Source organism: Acinonyx jubatus, chromosome A3 (assembly GCF_027475565.1).
Source record: "Acinonyx jubatus isolate Ajub_Pintada_27869175 chromosome A3, VMU_Ajub_asm_v1.0, whole genome shotgun sequence".
Classification (NCBI taxonomy): domain Eukaryota; kingdom Metazoa; phylum Chordata; class Mammalia; order Carnivora; family Felidae; genus Acinonyx; species Acinonyx jubatus.
In genome coordinates this window covers 72,180,682-72,195,713 of record NC_069388.1, presented here as the reverse complement: position 1 = coordinate 72,195,713, position 15,032 = coordinate 72,180,682, and the positions used below count along the sequence as shown (strand labels likewise).

The 15,032-nt window shown below is 37.8% G+C and overlaps 2 protein-coding genes across 6 annotated transcripts in view; one reads left to right on the top strand and one right to left on the bottom strand.

The window, feature by feature from the left end:
• The window catches only part of RTN4 (reticulon 4), a 71,997-nt gene extending 60,370 nt beyond the window's left edge, over positions 1-11,627 (top strand). For all 4 annotated transcript variants that reach the window (XM_027072442.2, XM_053200605.1, XM_053200606.1 and 1 more), the window contains 5 exons: positions 490-628; positions 9,135-9,204; positions 9,942-9,988; positions 10,197-10,255; positions 10,634-11,627. In XM_027072442.2, coding sequence (XP_026928243.2) covers positions 490-628; positions 9,135-9,204; positions 9,942-9,988; positions 10,197-10,255; positions 10,634-10,676 — 358 coding nt within the window. In that variant the 3' untranslated portion in view covers positions 10,677-11,627. The remainder of the gene's footprint in view (positions 1-489; positions 629-9,134; positions 9,205-9,941; positions 9,989-10,196; positions 10,256-10,633) is intronic.
• Positions 7,981-15,032, bottom strand: part of EML6 (EMAP like 6) — a 271,245-nt gene continuing 264,193 nt past the window's right edge. Inside the window, exons 42-43 of one of the 2 annotated variants that reach the window (XR_008289307.1) lie at positions 13,471-13,672; positions 7,981-13,114 (exon numbers count right to left, since the gene is read on the bottom strand). Coding sequence is in view for 1 of the 2 variants with exons in the window: in XM_027072439.2 (XP_026928240.1) it covers positions 13,648-13,672 (25 nt within the window). In the remaining variant the exon portion in view is untranslated. Of the gene's footprint in view, positions 13,673-15,032 lie in introns of both variants that reach the window. The other variant, XM_027072439.2, reaches the window with a different exon arrangement.

The window sequence follows — 15,032 nt, the reverse complement described above, 5'->3', positions numbered from 1 at the left end:
TAGTTTCCCCTGAAAGTTAGACTGCGAGAGTGTAGTATTTGGGAACAGATAGAATCTTTGTTAGGAAAACCCAATGACAGCCTAATGTCAGCTTGAAGAAAAAAACCAAGTCCCTAATAATAACTACCATTTATTGAGTGCTTCTTTGTGCCTGCTTGTGTTAAGAAGCACTTTATTCAGTGACTCCTCATGATAGTAACTTTCCAAAGTGACACAAGACAAGTAAGTGGCAGAGTTTAAGATTCAAGCCCAGTTCAGTCTGACTTGAAAGCAAATGCTTTTTTCTGTGCTCATCAGCTGACAGCGTGCATATCAATGAAATCTACCCATTGCTTGGTGAATTTTTACATTGTGCTTCATTTAGAAAGAGTAGGTTTTTTATGGTAAAGTATTTTGTGAATGTCTTTTTTTACAGATATGTAATTGCTGATTGACAGACATCCAGGAAAAATCACTCTGATCAGTGACAGGATGTGTTTTGTTTTCCAGGGCATATTTGGAATCTGAAGTCGCTATATCTGAGGAGTTGGTTCAGAAATACAGTAATTCTGCTCTTGGTCATGTGAACTGCACGATAAAAGAACTGAGACGCCTCTTTTTAGTTGATGATTTAGTTGATTCTCTGAAGGTAAGTTTATTTGCTCTTCATTTTTGACATAGAATTCAATATCAAAAGACTGGAGTGTAAAATTCTACTTTTCCATATTAAAAGTAAATGACAAGTATGTAGTGAAATCAAATGACAAAGATGTACTGTCAACCTAAGTGTCAAAAATTAGAATCCAATCAACTATTTGAGATGGAAGAAAGTACTATTCTTTTTTAAAGGAAAATAAGTTAGAAATTCATACTTTTGGAGATGATAAAGATGAGAAGTGGGAAAATTATACATTTATGATGAGCACTGAGTAATGTATACAGTTGTTGAAACACTGTACTGTCCACCTGAAACTAATATAACAGTGTATGTTAACTGTACTGGAATTAAAATAAAAAATTAAATTTAAAAAATGCAACAACAAAAAAAGTGAGAACATTAAAGGGAATTTTCACTGTAGGAATGAAGATTAGATTTGATACCAGAATGTGATTTAATCTCTTTGCCTTTCTTTTAGAGTCTAGCACTTAATTTCTTAGCTTATGTGTGATTTATATACACACATAAGCTATTTTATATCTTGGACTCTTTCCCGAAATGTTTATTCTGGAAAAGTTCTGATACTTGGAACACCTCAACTAATCTTCAGTTAGTAATTACTGGAAGTCTTTCTTCAGTTTTTGGATTTTGCTAGAGTGACTGTTAGAGTCTCACCTTGCAAATAAACTTTCCTGGAGTTCACTGACTCAAAGCAAGCACTAAATCACCTTGTAACATGAGTTCTAAGCACTGAGACTTGAGTTCTTTACATAGAACTTACCATTTGTGTTTTGTGTGTTACTGTCTGTGATCATGCTTAAGATAGACTCATTTCCAGTCTAAGCCTGGGTAGAAATGTACTACGGTGGTATTTATAATTTTTCTTTGGTGAGAGATATGTATGAGATAGCAATTTATCATGCAGACCAAGGATATCATAGCAATACCGTGATTGGGCCTTTTGACTCAGTGAAGCAATTTCTGAACAGGTTACAATAGGTTTAAATGCTCAGTGCTTTTGACAAACATCTTAGCTTTAAATAAGCCAGTAGATGGACATTATTTTCAGCTGTGTCCTTTCAGCTTCGGACTGGGAATCTCAGTTACTTACTAACGGCATTAATGGAAAATCATTTAGTTTCCTTTTATTAATATTTCTTTTGTATCTATAGAGTGCTTGCTTTTAGTGACATTCTGTAGTAGTGCTTTGATATTATCTGATGTCAGTCTGTAAATGAAACTATGATGGCTGTGTTATTTGGGATGTTTGATTAATTACTTTCAAAGGGAAAAAAACAAAATCCTTTGGAGTAAGTGGAATAGAACCTTGTACATATGAGTGCCACAAAAAGCCAGTTCCTATTCATTGAAGTGATATATGCTATATATAGCTTATAGCTGGGGTAGAACATGTGAACCATTGAGGAGAAAGGTACTAGTGTGGTTTAAGAGGAAGTGGTTGTGGGTGGGAACTGGTTGAGAAAACACACTATACGTAGTGATAAAAGTTTCAAACAGCAAAGGACCATCTCTGAAGTTAGCAGTCAAAAATTGGTGGTGGGGGGTGACTTCAAACAAAAGCATTATGAAGCTTGATAGAGGAGAGTCATTGTTTTTGTAGACTTAATAAAAATTGCAACAGATAGAAACCAAAAGTCATCCTTCATGTTTACACAGTTTAGCCATGAAGGCAGCGCTCTGTATGTCTAAAAGATGTTCTTAAAGAAATCTGTTTAAAAATAAAACAAATTGATCTGGGAATGATGTGTTATGTTCCAGTTTTTACAAATTTTAATTGAAAGTTTCCACATGTCTTTAGTCAAAAGAAAATTCTGTTCTTTCAGATTTTATTGTCATCTATATACATTTCTAGGCGTAGACAGTTATGTGTGGCAATACTTGGCAAAGGCTAGAGGAGCATGAAAACGTTAGAGGAGGCTTGATGAAATACTCTAAACACCTTTTAAATTACAGATACGTGAAAATAGGATGAGGAAATTTTATGAATAAGTTACTTCTAGAAGATGAATTATTTCATTTTGCTGTTAAAGCTCAATTTTCAATTTCCTTTGAAAATTACCGCAGGTCGTTGGTTTTTTGTTTTGTTTTGTTTTGTTTTGTTTTTTAAGCAGGTATGTTATTCATGATGGAGCTAGCATAAGCGAGAGAAACTGAACTTGATAAATTTTTGCCTTCAGTGACTTTTATATGTGTGACTTTGTTATATGTGTGACTTTGTAGCAGAAAATGGCACATAATGAGGCAGATTTAGTTTGTGAAACACTTTATTTTTATGAGCGTTTTTTATTTTTTTTAAAACAAACATTGTTTCTTAATGTTGGGGGGAAAAAAGGACATGTGTTAGAATTATAGTTTACTACTTTTTGTCCTTACAGATTAGCAGTACTTCTGAAAAGAGAAAAAGAAAAGTTACTTGAATGGTTTCCTTTAGTAGTGTTTTTTTGGCAATCCCAGAGCTCAAGGAAAGCTGCTTGATGACTTCCCAGGTGGTGATTCTTCTGGGCTCCAAACAAATAACTGGTGCTTCAATATACTAACATATAGAATGAACTTTGTTTGCATTTAGGTCTCAAAACCTGTTGAGGCAAAAGAATAAAAGGCAGGGTGTGTCTTTTTCTCCCTACCTTTGCGAAGGTGATGGGTATGAAGCACTTGGTAATTCAGTTGTAAATTCTGATAATACACATAAAGGGTCTTCCTTGATAAGCCTGGTGGTTCTATTATTTGCGGGACTTCAGTTAAACCTTTTCTTTCTTTTTTGTTTCCTGTCCTGGGGTAAGTAGGGTAACTCCAAAGCCAATAAACTTTTTCTTTTTACCCTTTGACCCCCTTTAATTAAAATAAAATCTTAATGTTATTGTATGTGAGTGGTACACATTCCATTTGTTTGTTTCCACTGAATAAGGGTACTGTATGTAGAAACACAGGATACTTGCCTAAAATGTCTCTTACTGAAAAAAGCTGACAAAAATCTTGACACTCTTGGCTCTTTCTAAAAAATACTTAATAGTATTCCTTTTCTGTAGATAGATTCTTGAGCATTTACCACTCTTAGTCCTCCACAGTTTTTGTTTATATAGAGAGCGTTTTCTTTTTAAAGAAAATGATTTTCCTTCTATTACTTTTTCCCTTTTAGCCACAGCAGCTAATAGGGAGCCCTATTCTCTCTCCCTAAAGCAAGCAGTTCTTTTTTTTTTTTTTTTTTTTTTTTTTAACTTTTTCAGTATAAAAGAGAAATGTTGGCCCTATTAGACTGATTCATTGTATTTCCTATATTTAGATTTTCAGTCTTTTGAAAGTTTGCTAATAAATAGTCCTGGTCTCTCCAGTTTCCAGATGAATTTGTTAAATAACACTGAATTTTCAAAAACTTACAAGTACCACAGGCACCCGGGTGGCTCAGTCATTTGGACATCTGACTTCATCTCAGGTCATGATCTCATGGTTCTTGAGTTTGAGCTCCACGTTGGGTGTCAGCACAGAGCCGCTTTGGATCCTCTGTCTGTCTCTGCTTCTGCCCTGCTTGTGTGCATACACTCTTTCTCAAAATTAAACAAACAAACAAAAAACTTAGAGGCACCAGCTTTTTTTTTTTAATATGAAATTTATTGTCAAATTGGTTTCCGTACAACACCCAGTGCTCATCCCAAAATAAGCACCAGCTTCTAATTGGAATTACTTTGATTTTGTATGATTCATCATTAGGAAAACGGATACCACCCTAAATTCAAGAAAATGAGTGGGAGTCTCATTTACAAGTTCTTAAATGTAGTTCTTAAATACACACGGTATCAAATTCTGTGGCATATTTAAAATAATAGTTTTCAAACAAAAATTTGAAAGAGGTTTTTCTATAACTCACTGCCTTCATAAATTTGGTGCCCTCAAATTTATATAATCTACATTTCTCGATTCTGGGTCACAGTTACCATTACTTTTATTTGAAACCTTCTTCCTTAGAAAATTTTAGAGCCACTATTCTTAGCATGTGAAACTTTTTCATCCCTTTGCTCATTACTTTTTTTTTTTTCCTTGACAGTGAGAGAGAGGAGCCTATTCTTTCAAATGTGATTAAAAACAAAACAAAACTCTCAAGGTTCATGAGCAATCAGGCCTGTTGAAAAAGACCTGATGTGAGATGGTGGTTATCTTTGTGCCTGGCCTAAGACTCCTTTTGGCAGTTGACTTGGACAGATACAAATAAGACATGTTTTTGCAATTTCTCCTTTTTAAATTCCCGGGCAGTAGTTCAATTTGTTTTGCTCCTTTGCAGGGAATCACAAGCTTCTAAGTCCTAGAGAAGATCTCACATGTCCACAGGTGTAGCAACAATATATTTCCCAAAGGATTAATTTTAGTCAAATATGGCAGAATTACTAACAAAATATATCTAATTCCATTCAGTAGAACTTATTTCAAACATTAGTTTTTCACTGCAGCCAAATGTTTTGTCCAGCGTTCAGGATTTGTTTTAAAGGTTATATTTCTTAAAGGGATTTGTTCCATTGAGTGCCAGACATCAGGCGGGGAAAGGAGAATGAATGAAAGGAAAGCAAAGGAGGAATGTTCTGTAGTAAAATTAAGTAGGAAAAGCTGTGTATGTAGCCTTTTCTTAGCCTGGTGTACTTTATTAGTCTCTGAGAAGTCAGAAAGAGGCAGGATAATTTTATTAACCCACTGATATTTGTTAACTTTTAAATAAGATCCATGACTACAAGAAAACAAGTTTAAGGTAGTTGAACATATTTAGACCACCTAGTTAAGGTTTAATTCTGTGATTGCTCTTGTGTGTGAGGGATCTTTGATCGGGTTCATTTTAAAACAGTGGTTCTCAGTCTGGGCTGCAGATTGGAACCACCTGGGAGCTATAAAATTTACTCGTTACTAGGAAGGGGGGTTGGGGAAAGGAAGGAATATTGGGATATCTGTGGATATTGCCTGGAGAATCACAGTTTTTGAAAGTTGTGGCATTAAACTCTAAGCCCCAGGCTATTGTTTTCCCCCCCACTCCTTCCTCCCACTACCACCAGGCCTGTTGTAAAAGGAGGATATTTGACAGTCCCCACTGGGCTCAGCTTTGGAGTTTCATGAGTAAGGCTCCAAGTTTCATTAGTGGGATCCTGGCTTTTGAAACCTCAAATCTCAAGAAAAAAATCCAATAATTTTATTTACCAGATGCCATGTGTTTTAGGCAAAGGTTCTTATTTTTCTGTAACACAGCTTTGGGTGATAAAGCCTGAATTCAGTATGACAGTTCCGTGACTTTCAGTGAAAATATGTTAAAATTGTAAGAAAATTTCTAGCTATAGTTGTCCGAACATCAGGCATTCATAATGTTCCAGAATACAGTTCTTAAATCTGAAAGTGAGCCAAAAAAGGTCTGCACTCCAGAAATAGCTGACCCAGAAGAACTTTGAAATTTAGTTCTTGGGCTCTTATATAGTTATTAACATACACATTTTGACAGTTTCTGCTTTCTCTGGCTCACAGAAAAATTGGGAAATGGGCTAGGGAAAATGTAGGCAAAGTGATACCAATGAATAAGGCTGTAGATGTCAAAAAAAGATCAAATAATTTTGAGTTTAAAAATGACATCATGCACATTCGTGACAAATTTCCATTAATAATGGTTACTCTGTAGGCGGTTTTACTGTATGGCACAGCAGATAGATTCTGGAGTCAGATAAACTTTAGATCACTGTGACCTCTGGTCTGGCAACTTGCTTAATTGTTCTTTGTCTTGGTTTGCTCTTTGGGGATAATAATAGCACTTAACTTTTGGCATTGTGATGAGATTAACTGACCTAATATATTTGCCAAAGGAAAAAAAAAGTTAGTTGCTTTCATTATATAACAGTTCCAGTAATTGTGAAGTTGCTAGATGCATGTCCTTAACTACCATTCCTTTCTCTTCTGATGGTGTATTCTCTGGAAAACCTTACTTAACATTTTTGTTTGGAGCCCCTGAAATGTAAAATTTTTTGCAGTATTTAAAAATTCTGTGATACATAAAATTGTGAATTTCTGGTTTCTCTCTCAAAATGGGAAATTTGGGCAACATTGGCCTGACATACTTGCACGGCAATATTCTGTGGAGCCAGGGTGTACATGCCTCCCCGAGAGGGAGAATGTGTATGTCTATCTGTCTGCCTCCGTCCTTAGTCATGCTTCTTCGTGCCTGTCAGTCACTTGTTCCACATTTAGTTCTCCCTCTGTTCTTTTCTTTGCCTATGGGTAATGTGGCTTTTAGGAAGAGTGTCTTGCAAGAAGCAAGTCCAGGGACATTTGAGTCCCTTAGATAGCCTAGGTGTGAAGTCTTGGGCTTCTCTCCTTGCTGACCTGGGAGTGGAGCCTTGTGGGTGACTTAATGACCAAATTAGGACTTATTTTTAGCCTGTGTGTGTGTTAGTATCTGAATTCTGTCATGACAAAGGTGTCTTTACTGCTAAAGCAGTTTATTTTAAAATGTGGAAGGTAGATGCTTTTCCCTTTTAGACTTGTCGATAGTGATGGATGAAAACATGAAAATGTTCCTTAGCAAACTTGCTTAAATGCAGAAGTTAAAATTAGCTTCTGCAATAGGAGTCTGTAAAACTCCGAGACGGAAAAGCCTTGCTAACTGGAGTCATGCTGCAGACCTTTCTTACCTTGGCACTTGCTAAGACTGAGGCGGGGTGGGGAGGGGGGTGGTGGGAGAAGGGGAAGGTAGCACTTAATTTTTGATTTTCAGTTGGCAGGTATTAAGAATGCTTGGCATTTGGTCACTTGAACATTAAATTCAGTTGTAGAGGTAACCAGAGTGTTGCTATTTGTAGAACTGAAGTTGGTGGAGGAATCCAGATTGTATTCCTAACCTGTAGTAAATGTGAGCTTCAACACCTTAATTACTGCGTGGTACTCAGCTCTTAGTAGGCGATCGAATTTTGTTGAATGAATGAGTATCTGGAGGAAGACAGTTCAAGGGTCTGCAAACTACTGTCTGACCCATGGCGGGTTTTGATATAGCCTGAGAGTGAAGAATGGTTTTTATGTTTTTTAAAGGATAATATTCAAAAACTATTCAGAGACAACATTCCAAGAATATATGAAAGACCCCCTCCCCCACCACTATGGCCCATAAAAGCAAACATGGTTATTATTTTACTATCTTACTTGAAAGGAAAGGTGTGCTGATCCCTCCTCTAGGAGATGGAGGGCTGTTGTCTGTCCCTGACTAATCACTGTAGACGGTGGCATCATATTGTGTTACCTGCTGACTAGGGCAGAGCTAATGCCAGACACATGAAGGCTTTTAATAGAAAGCAAAGGTATTACTGATTAAGAATAATAAAATCCAGACTGACTTTGTGTTTTAAGTCTTCCAAGAACTGTTTCTATCATGTCATTGAGTCTGTACTATATGATGTCACCAAATTTTAGAATGGAAAGAAAACTCTGCAATCCTCTTGTCCAGCCTTTCATGAATAAAGTATGAAGAGGAAACAAAGGACTTCTCAAAATGAAATCTCTTTTTAGAAGAGCCTTTCCCAAACTGCTTTATTTGATGATTTAAAACACACACACACACACACACATACACACACACCTAGATTTTAAGACCATGATTACTGAAGTAGGAGAGTTTAGTTAATTCACTGCAGTCCCCTACCCGTAAAGAGGACAGTGAAATCTGACTGCTAGCAAGGTATTAAAACTCTTTATTCTCTAGTTGTCTGTATCTGCTGTGGTAATAATAGCACCCACCTCATCAAGTTAAGAGGAATAAATGAGTTAATATTTGTAAAGCATTTAAAACTGTGCCTGGCACTAATATAGTAAGAACTATATTGGTGTTTGTTAAATAAAGAAAGCAGTGACCAAAAGAATAATAATAGTTTTATTAATACATATACAAGTTTGAGACATCCTCATTCCCAGGGTTAACTGTGGCTATTAAAACATGTATCACTCGGCAGCCAGTGCTTCTGTTCCTTTATAAAATGCCAGAGCTGGTAATTTTGGTACCTGAAACCCATTCTCACTGATCATAAGTACTCCTGCCTCACTGTTACTTATTCAGATGTCTGAGATTTTAATGTCTGAATTATTCAGCTCATGTGGATCTGAAGTACTTTTTAGTGCTTTAAAATCAGGTTTAATAGCAAATTCTCATCCCTTTTCAGTCTTCCCATGTAAAAGCTAAATGCTGTATTAAAGTTGAAGGAGGAAGGTACACCTTTGGCATGTTTTCTGATCTCAGAGAAAATTGAATCAACTACTTGGTAGTGTAGTCCAGACAAAATGAATCAAATCTATTTTAATTAGGATTCTGAAATTTTGAATTGAGACTGGTGACTTCAAGATGAAATCTCCATATGTACCAAATCTCCAACGATTAGGCCTCTAGTAGGTAGGCCGTTAGATGGGATGCTTTTATTTGAAAGCTTCAACTTCATGTGAATTGTGGTTTTAATAGGCTAATGTTATTTTCTTACAGTTTGCAGTGTTGATGTGGGTATTTACCTATGTTGGTGCCTTGTTCAATGGTCTGACACTACTGATTTTGGGTAAGTCTATAAAACTATTTGAATGAAAAACTGTACAATAAAAGATGATTGTGTGTAGGAGCTTAAAAACATTTTAAAGGATTTTTTTGTATTGTTTGTTTATTTTGGGGAGAGAGAGAGTGAGAGTGGGGGAGGAGCAGAGAAAGGAAGACAGAATCTGAAGCAGGCTCCAGGCTCTGAGCTGTCAGCACAGAACTTAATGAGGGGCTCAAACTCAACAAGCTATGAGATCATGACCTGAGCCAAAGTCAGACACTCAACGGACTGAGCCATCCCGGCACCCCAAGAGACATTGTAGTGGAGAGAATTCTTATGTTGTGGGGAAGACAGGACGTATATTTGAGGTTGTGATCTCTTCAGCTAAATTGCTGATACTGATACTGTGTATTGAATTGCTACTTTAGTTCCTGAAGAATGCTCCAGTTAATAGTGATAAACCAGATGGGGGCTGGCCTCATCTGATGGTGCAGGCATAAATCACACTAACCTGGGATGCCTGTATTTTATAAGGTCTGTGTGACGTGATTTTAAGCTAGGAGTGGTTCCTGCAGCATCCCTTGGTTAATTCACTCACAGCTCTGCAGTGGTTCCCCACCAGCAGGTGCCTCCAGGAGATCCTTGTGTATTTATTCATTTGTTAGGAACACTGCCTAGCTATCTTAAGAGTTTACCATTTTCCGTGTTTGTTCCCTAAACCCTCCCAGTCGATTTTAAAGGCTGTGTATTTCCTTTTGCAGCTCTGATTTCACTCTTCAGCGTTCCTGTTATTTATGAACGGCATCAGGTAATTTCTTAAGTATAGATTTCAGGATACAAGTCTCACTTTATTACTTCAAACAGATGTATTATTGCCAGTTTCCATAGCCTTATAAATATGAAAAATGTGGTTTCTTAAGCCTTTATTAAGCCCTTAATTTGCCGGAACAGAGTAACGGTTAATAAGACTCTACCAACGTTAATTTTCTAGTAACTCCTTTATACCTCTCTTTCAGGCGCAGATAGATCATTATCTAGGACTTGCAAACAAGAATGTTAAAGATGCTATGGCTAAGTAAGTACTTAAAATCTGCAACTTTTGTTTTCTTTTTTATTAAGGACAAGGTGTACTGGACTTTGTATTTTCATCTTCTAGACATAATGGGTAGCAAATCTTAATCACACTTAAAAAGTGCGACAGTATTGCCACACGATTTTTCTCTACATTTGGAATCGTTGATTTCTGTTTGCTTTTTGTTGTATTTAAGGCTTTGTTTAAATCTAATTCGTCAGGCAAAGTGGCATAATTACAGCTTGTAGTTTGACAGCCTTAAGATTCATTTCTTGTACAAGCTGAGCAATATACAAGTAGTTCTTGAAGGATAGCGTTTTAAAATACTTAAAATTTAAAAATATTTATATTGACCTTTTGTCCCAACCTTTCCATTTGTAGAATCCAAGCGAAAATCCCTGGATTGAAGCGCAAAGCTGAATGAAAAAGCCAGAAATCATTAACAATAGTTTATCTTTAAAAGGGGATATTCGTTTGATTACATGGGGGAGGGTCAGGGAAGAAGGAAACCTTGACATTGCAGTTTCACAGATCTTTATTTTTAGCAATGCGGTGTCTGAGGAAAATTACCTGTCTTGACTGCCATGTGTTCATCATCTTAAGTATTGTAAGCTGCTATGTATGGATTTAAACCGTAATCATACTTGTTTTTCCGATACGAGGCACTGGTGAATAGAAAAAGATCTGAGAAAGCTGTATATTACACTTTGTTGCAGGTAGTCTTGCTGTTTTTTGGGAATTGCAGAGAAAGTGAAGCTGAAAAAAATAATCCTTTTCACAGTTTGTGCACTGTGTATGGTCTGTGTAGATTGATGCAGATTTTCTGAAATGCAATGTTTAGACGAGATCATACCACTAAAGCAAGAGTGAAAAAGCTTGCCTTTCTGGTATGTTCTAGGTGTATTGTGAATCTTACTGTTATATTAATTGCCAATATAAGTAAATATAGATTATATATATATCTATATATAGTGTTTCACAAAGCTTAGACCTTTACCTTCCGGCTACCCCACAGTGCTTGATATTTCAGAGAGTCATTGGTTATACGTGTGTAGTTCCAAAGCACATAAGCTAGAAAAAGAAAATCTATTTCTAGGAGCACTACCATCTGTTTTCAACATGAAACGATGCCATGCACATAGAACTCCTCAGCATAAACTTCATTGCACAGACTTACTGTAGTTCATTTTGTCACAGACTCTGAATCTATGGACTGAATCTAATGCTTCCAAAAACGTTGTTTGCAAATATCAAACCTTGTTATGCAAAAAATTATAAAATGAAGATTTATACATTTGTGGTTTAAGCTGTACTGAATCTGTGGAATGCATTGTGAACTGTAAAAGCAAAGTATCAATAAAGCTTATAGACAAAATATGTTTGGTATTTTGGCTCCATGAATCTGCACCAGATTAAAAGTATACACACAGTAGACTTTGCTTCAACTAGTGAGCCGTGGCTTGTACTCTTAGAAAGCTTTCCAGTGCGTAGTGCAGCTGTGTTTACATAATCAAATTTATTTGACACATACAAAATGTTTTCAAATTATGTATTTTTTATACTTTGCTAATTGAAAATAAATTCATGCACCAATATTTTAACATATAGAACACAGTGCAGGATAAACACATAAAATCATACCATATAAATGTTTACAAATAAGATTTAAGAAGTTTTCTTGACACAGACACTATTGCTCTGTAAATATAGTTGTACATATCCTCATTGATCAATTTATTTCCACGTGGTTATTTCAATACAAGATCTGATTATTATGAAAGGTTGGTGGTACAGTATAGGCAGACATGGTCATCACTCAGCATCGCCAGTTACATGGTTACAGAAAACAGAATCAGGACTGCACAGGGACTCTTAACTGGGGACCCGACAGCCTATCAGGGGATTAATGTAAGGCATTCATAACTTGGCATATAAAAATAGCTTCATTGGTGATCTAATCCATTTAGAATGCTGAAGCACTTCTGGGGTAAATGTTAGTAATCTGTTTAATTGAAAATGCTTCATTTCACTGTCGCTAAACTGACAACTGCAAATAGCCAGAAACTCAAGACCCAGAATTTTGGTTCACTGATGGGAAGGACTGATGGGTGCACGTGTGCTCAGAGTCCCCAGGCCCTCACCAGCCTTCCTCGCGGTGTGTGCTGTCAGCCCCTCCTGGAGTCCGTGGTGAGCCAAGTGTGAAGTAAGAGTGAGGCAGGTCAGGGATGTCGTCTGGTTAATACTGTCCAGGTCACATTGTGTCATCTAGCCAGCTCTGATGAACGCCAAGCTAGCCTGTTTTTGTTGAATAATCTTTCAAATATTGCTTGGGCTTAGGAATTTGTTCTGCTGAGATTTTTTTCTTTTTATCTGGACTTGACCTAGATCAGTTCACCTGAACAAATCCGTGGTGTCAAGTCAGTCCCACTGGGTGGCAGACCCAGTGCAGCCTTGGGTCCCCGCATTTATTAGGATTAAGAGTTCGTTAATCCTAGACCCACTTGAGCTTTTTTTTTCTTTTTTTTCCTACTATTTTGTAGTAGAGGTTAATTTTACTTCTATTTTGGATTTTGTAGGTTTGGCACTAAACAGTGAAAACCCATTTTTACCCCCTCCCTCCTGAATTTAAGTTTCTTTGCTGCTCACCTGCCACTACTTCTCAAGCAGGGAACTGATGTCATTCAGGAAGCCTCGACATAAACACATGACATGGGTGACAGACCAGGAATCTGTTAAGGGTCCTGTAGCCCTCCTCAGTTTTGAAGTTTTAGCACCATATGTAGAAAGGAGATAATTTGTGGGAGGGGAGACAGCAGCCCACACAACTGGACACTTTCAAAGGCACTTAATGGATATAAAACTCTGCAAATGAAACGTTAAAAAATTAAGTTTCTCAACTTGTTTGTGCATGGCTCATTTGGTTTTGAAAGCTAAATGTGGAGAACGGAGGCTATCAATATTTCTAGTGCTTTAGGCGCATCTAAATTAAGCTGTCTTGTTCAACTCATGTGTAAAAACGAACATTTTTAAAGTATATAGAAACATAATAGCAAAACATCTTTTGTAAAAGTTTTGATGCAAATTAAAAGCTACATATTGGTCAGGGTAACTGAGGCTTTAAATTTCGTTGGTGGGCTACATTAGCAGGATTTTTTTGTCATTGTGGTCAGTATAGTCTCAGGAACAGAGGAAAGCACTCTTAACATTTTAGAACTGACCTTCTTGGCATCACAGTTTTGGAGATTCCAGAGTCTGGGAGCAGTCACCCCACTTCACTAGCACTTGGAACTTGTGCGGCCCGCAGCGTAGGCCTTTCCCAGCAGCTGGTGGGCCTCGTCATTGCCCCTGCAGTTGCTGGGTGGTAGCAGCAGCAGCAATAAAGAGGGTTCCGGCATTTACAGACATCGCCACACAAACACACTGAAAAGGCAGATCAGACTGTCATCTTGTATGGCTGGGCATCATAACTTTGTCAAGTGACAAAAAACAATCTTACCAAGTGCTCTCGAGTCCAGCTTAGCTGATATGTGTTGGACATTTCAACTTCTAAAGGCAAATCGGGGATCTTGTCACCAATTAAAGATTTATTGCTTGTTTTTGGGGGGCGCCTAGCTGGCTCAGTTGGTTAAGCATCTGACTTCGGCTCAGGTCATGATCTCACGGTTTGTGGGTTTGAGCCCCACGTCAGGCTCTGTGCTGACACCTCAGAGCCTGGAGCCTGCTTCAGATTCTGTGTCTCCCTCTGTCTCTTCCCCACTCATGTGCGCGCGCTCTCTCTCTCTCTCTCTCACAAACAAACATTAAAAAAAATAATAAAGATCTATTGCTTTTTTAAAAAGTTCTTGTTTTCTGTTTTGTTTGGTTCTCAGCAGCCTGAATGTGCTGAATGTAAGGACTTTTGGCAATTTGACTTCACACTATCTTCTCTTGTTACTATTGAAAAGGTTTTATCAACTCCACTTGAGTAGGAGAACCCTTTCTAGTGTTCAACATAGAGCCAGGGATCAGAATAGGCTCCCAGGACTACAAAGGCCTAGGGGTCCTGCATTTTAAAGGTTACTTCTAAGCCTTTCATCGTCATCAAAAGTCACCTCGGATCTCAATTCACTTATTGCTGGCTTGTTCACAGTCTGGCGGGTGCTGCTTTCAATGGGTGTTTCCACTCCACAGGGAGCTGCTGGCAGTATTATCTCAAGGGCTCTAAGTGCCAGCCGCTGTTGGCACAGCAGACTGGAGATGGTGCTCTCCCACGGGCTATCAGCGTCCTTGGGGGCCATTTTCTACACCATGCTTTTGGATAGGAAGTGGGTTGACATTCTCTACAGGTGCCTTTTCCACAACCTCTCTCAGACCACTAAAAATATCTGGGGGAACCTGGGCAGCTCTGTTAGTTAAGTGTCCGACTCTTGATTTTGGCTCAGGTCATGATCTTCCAGCTCATGGGTTTGAGCTCCACCTCGGGCTCTGCTCTGTACTGACAGTGTGGACGGAGTCCGCTTGGGATTCTGTCTTCTCTCTCTGCCCCTCCCAGGCTCTCTATCTTTCTAAATAAATAAATAAACTTTAAAAATACATATATATCGGGATTGCTACACTTCTTTATCCCCCCCAAGAGTTTTGCTTGGGCTGAACAGAAACCTATATTCATGTTGCAGTAAAGCCCTTCAACTACATTAGAGGTGGAGAATGAGAGATTCAGGAATGACTTTGTCCTGTTCCTCCACAATCCAAATAAGGAATGCACTTGGAGGGACAAGAGAAAGTGGCCTTCTTGGAAAGG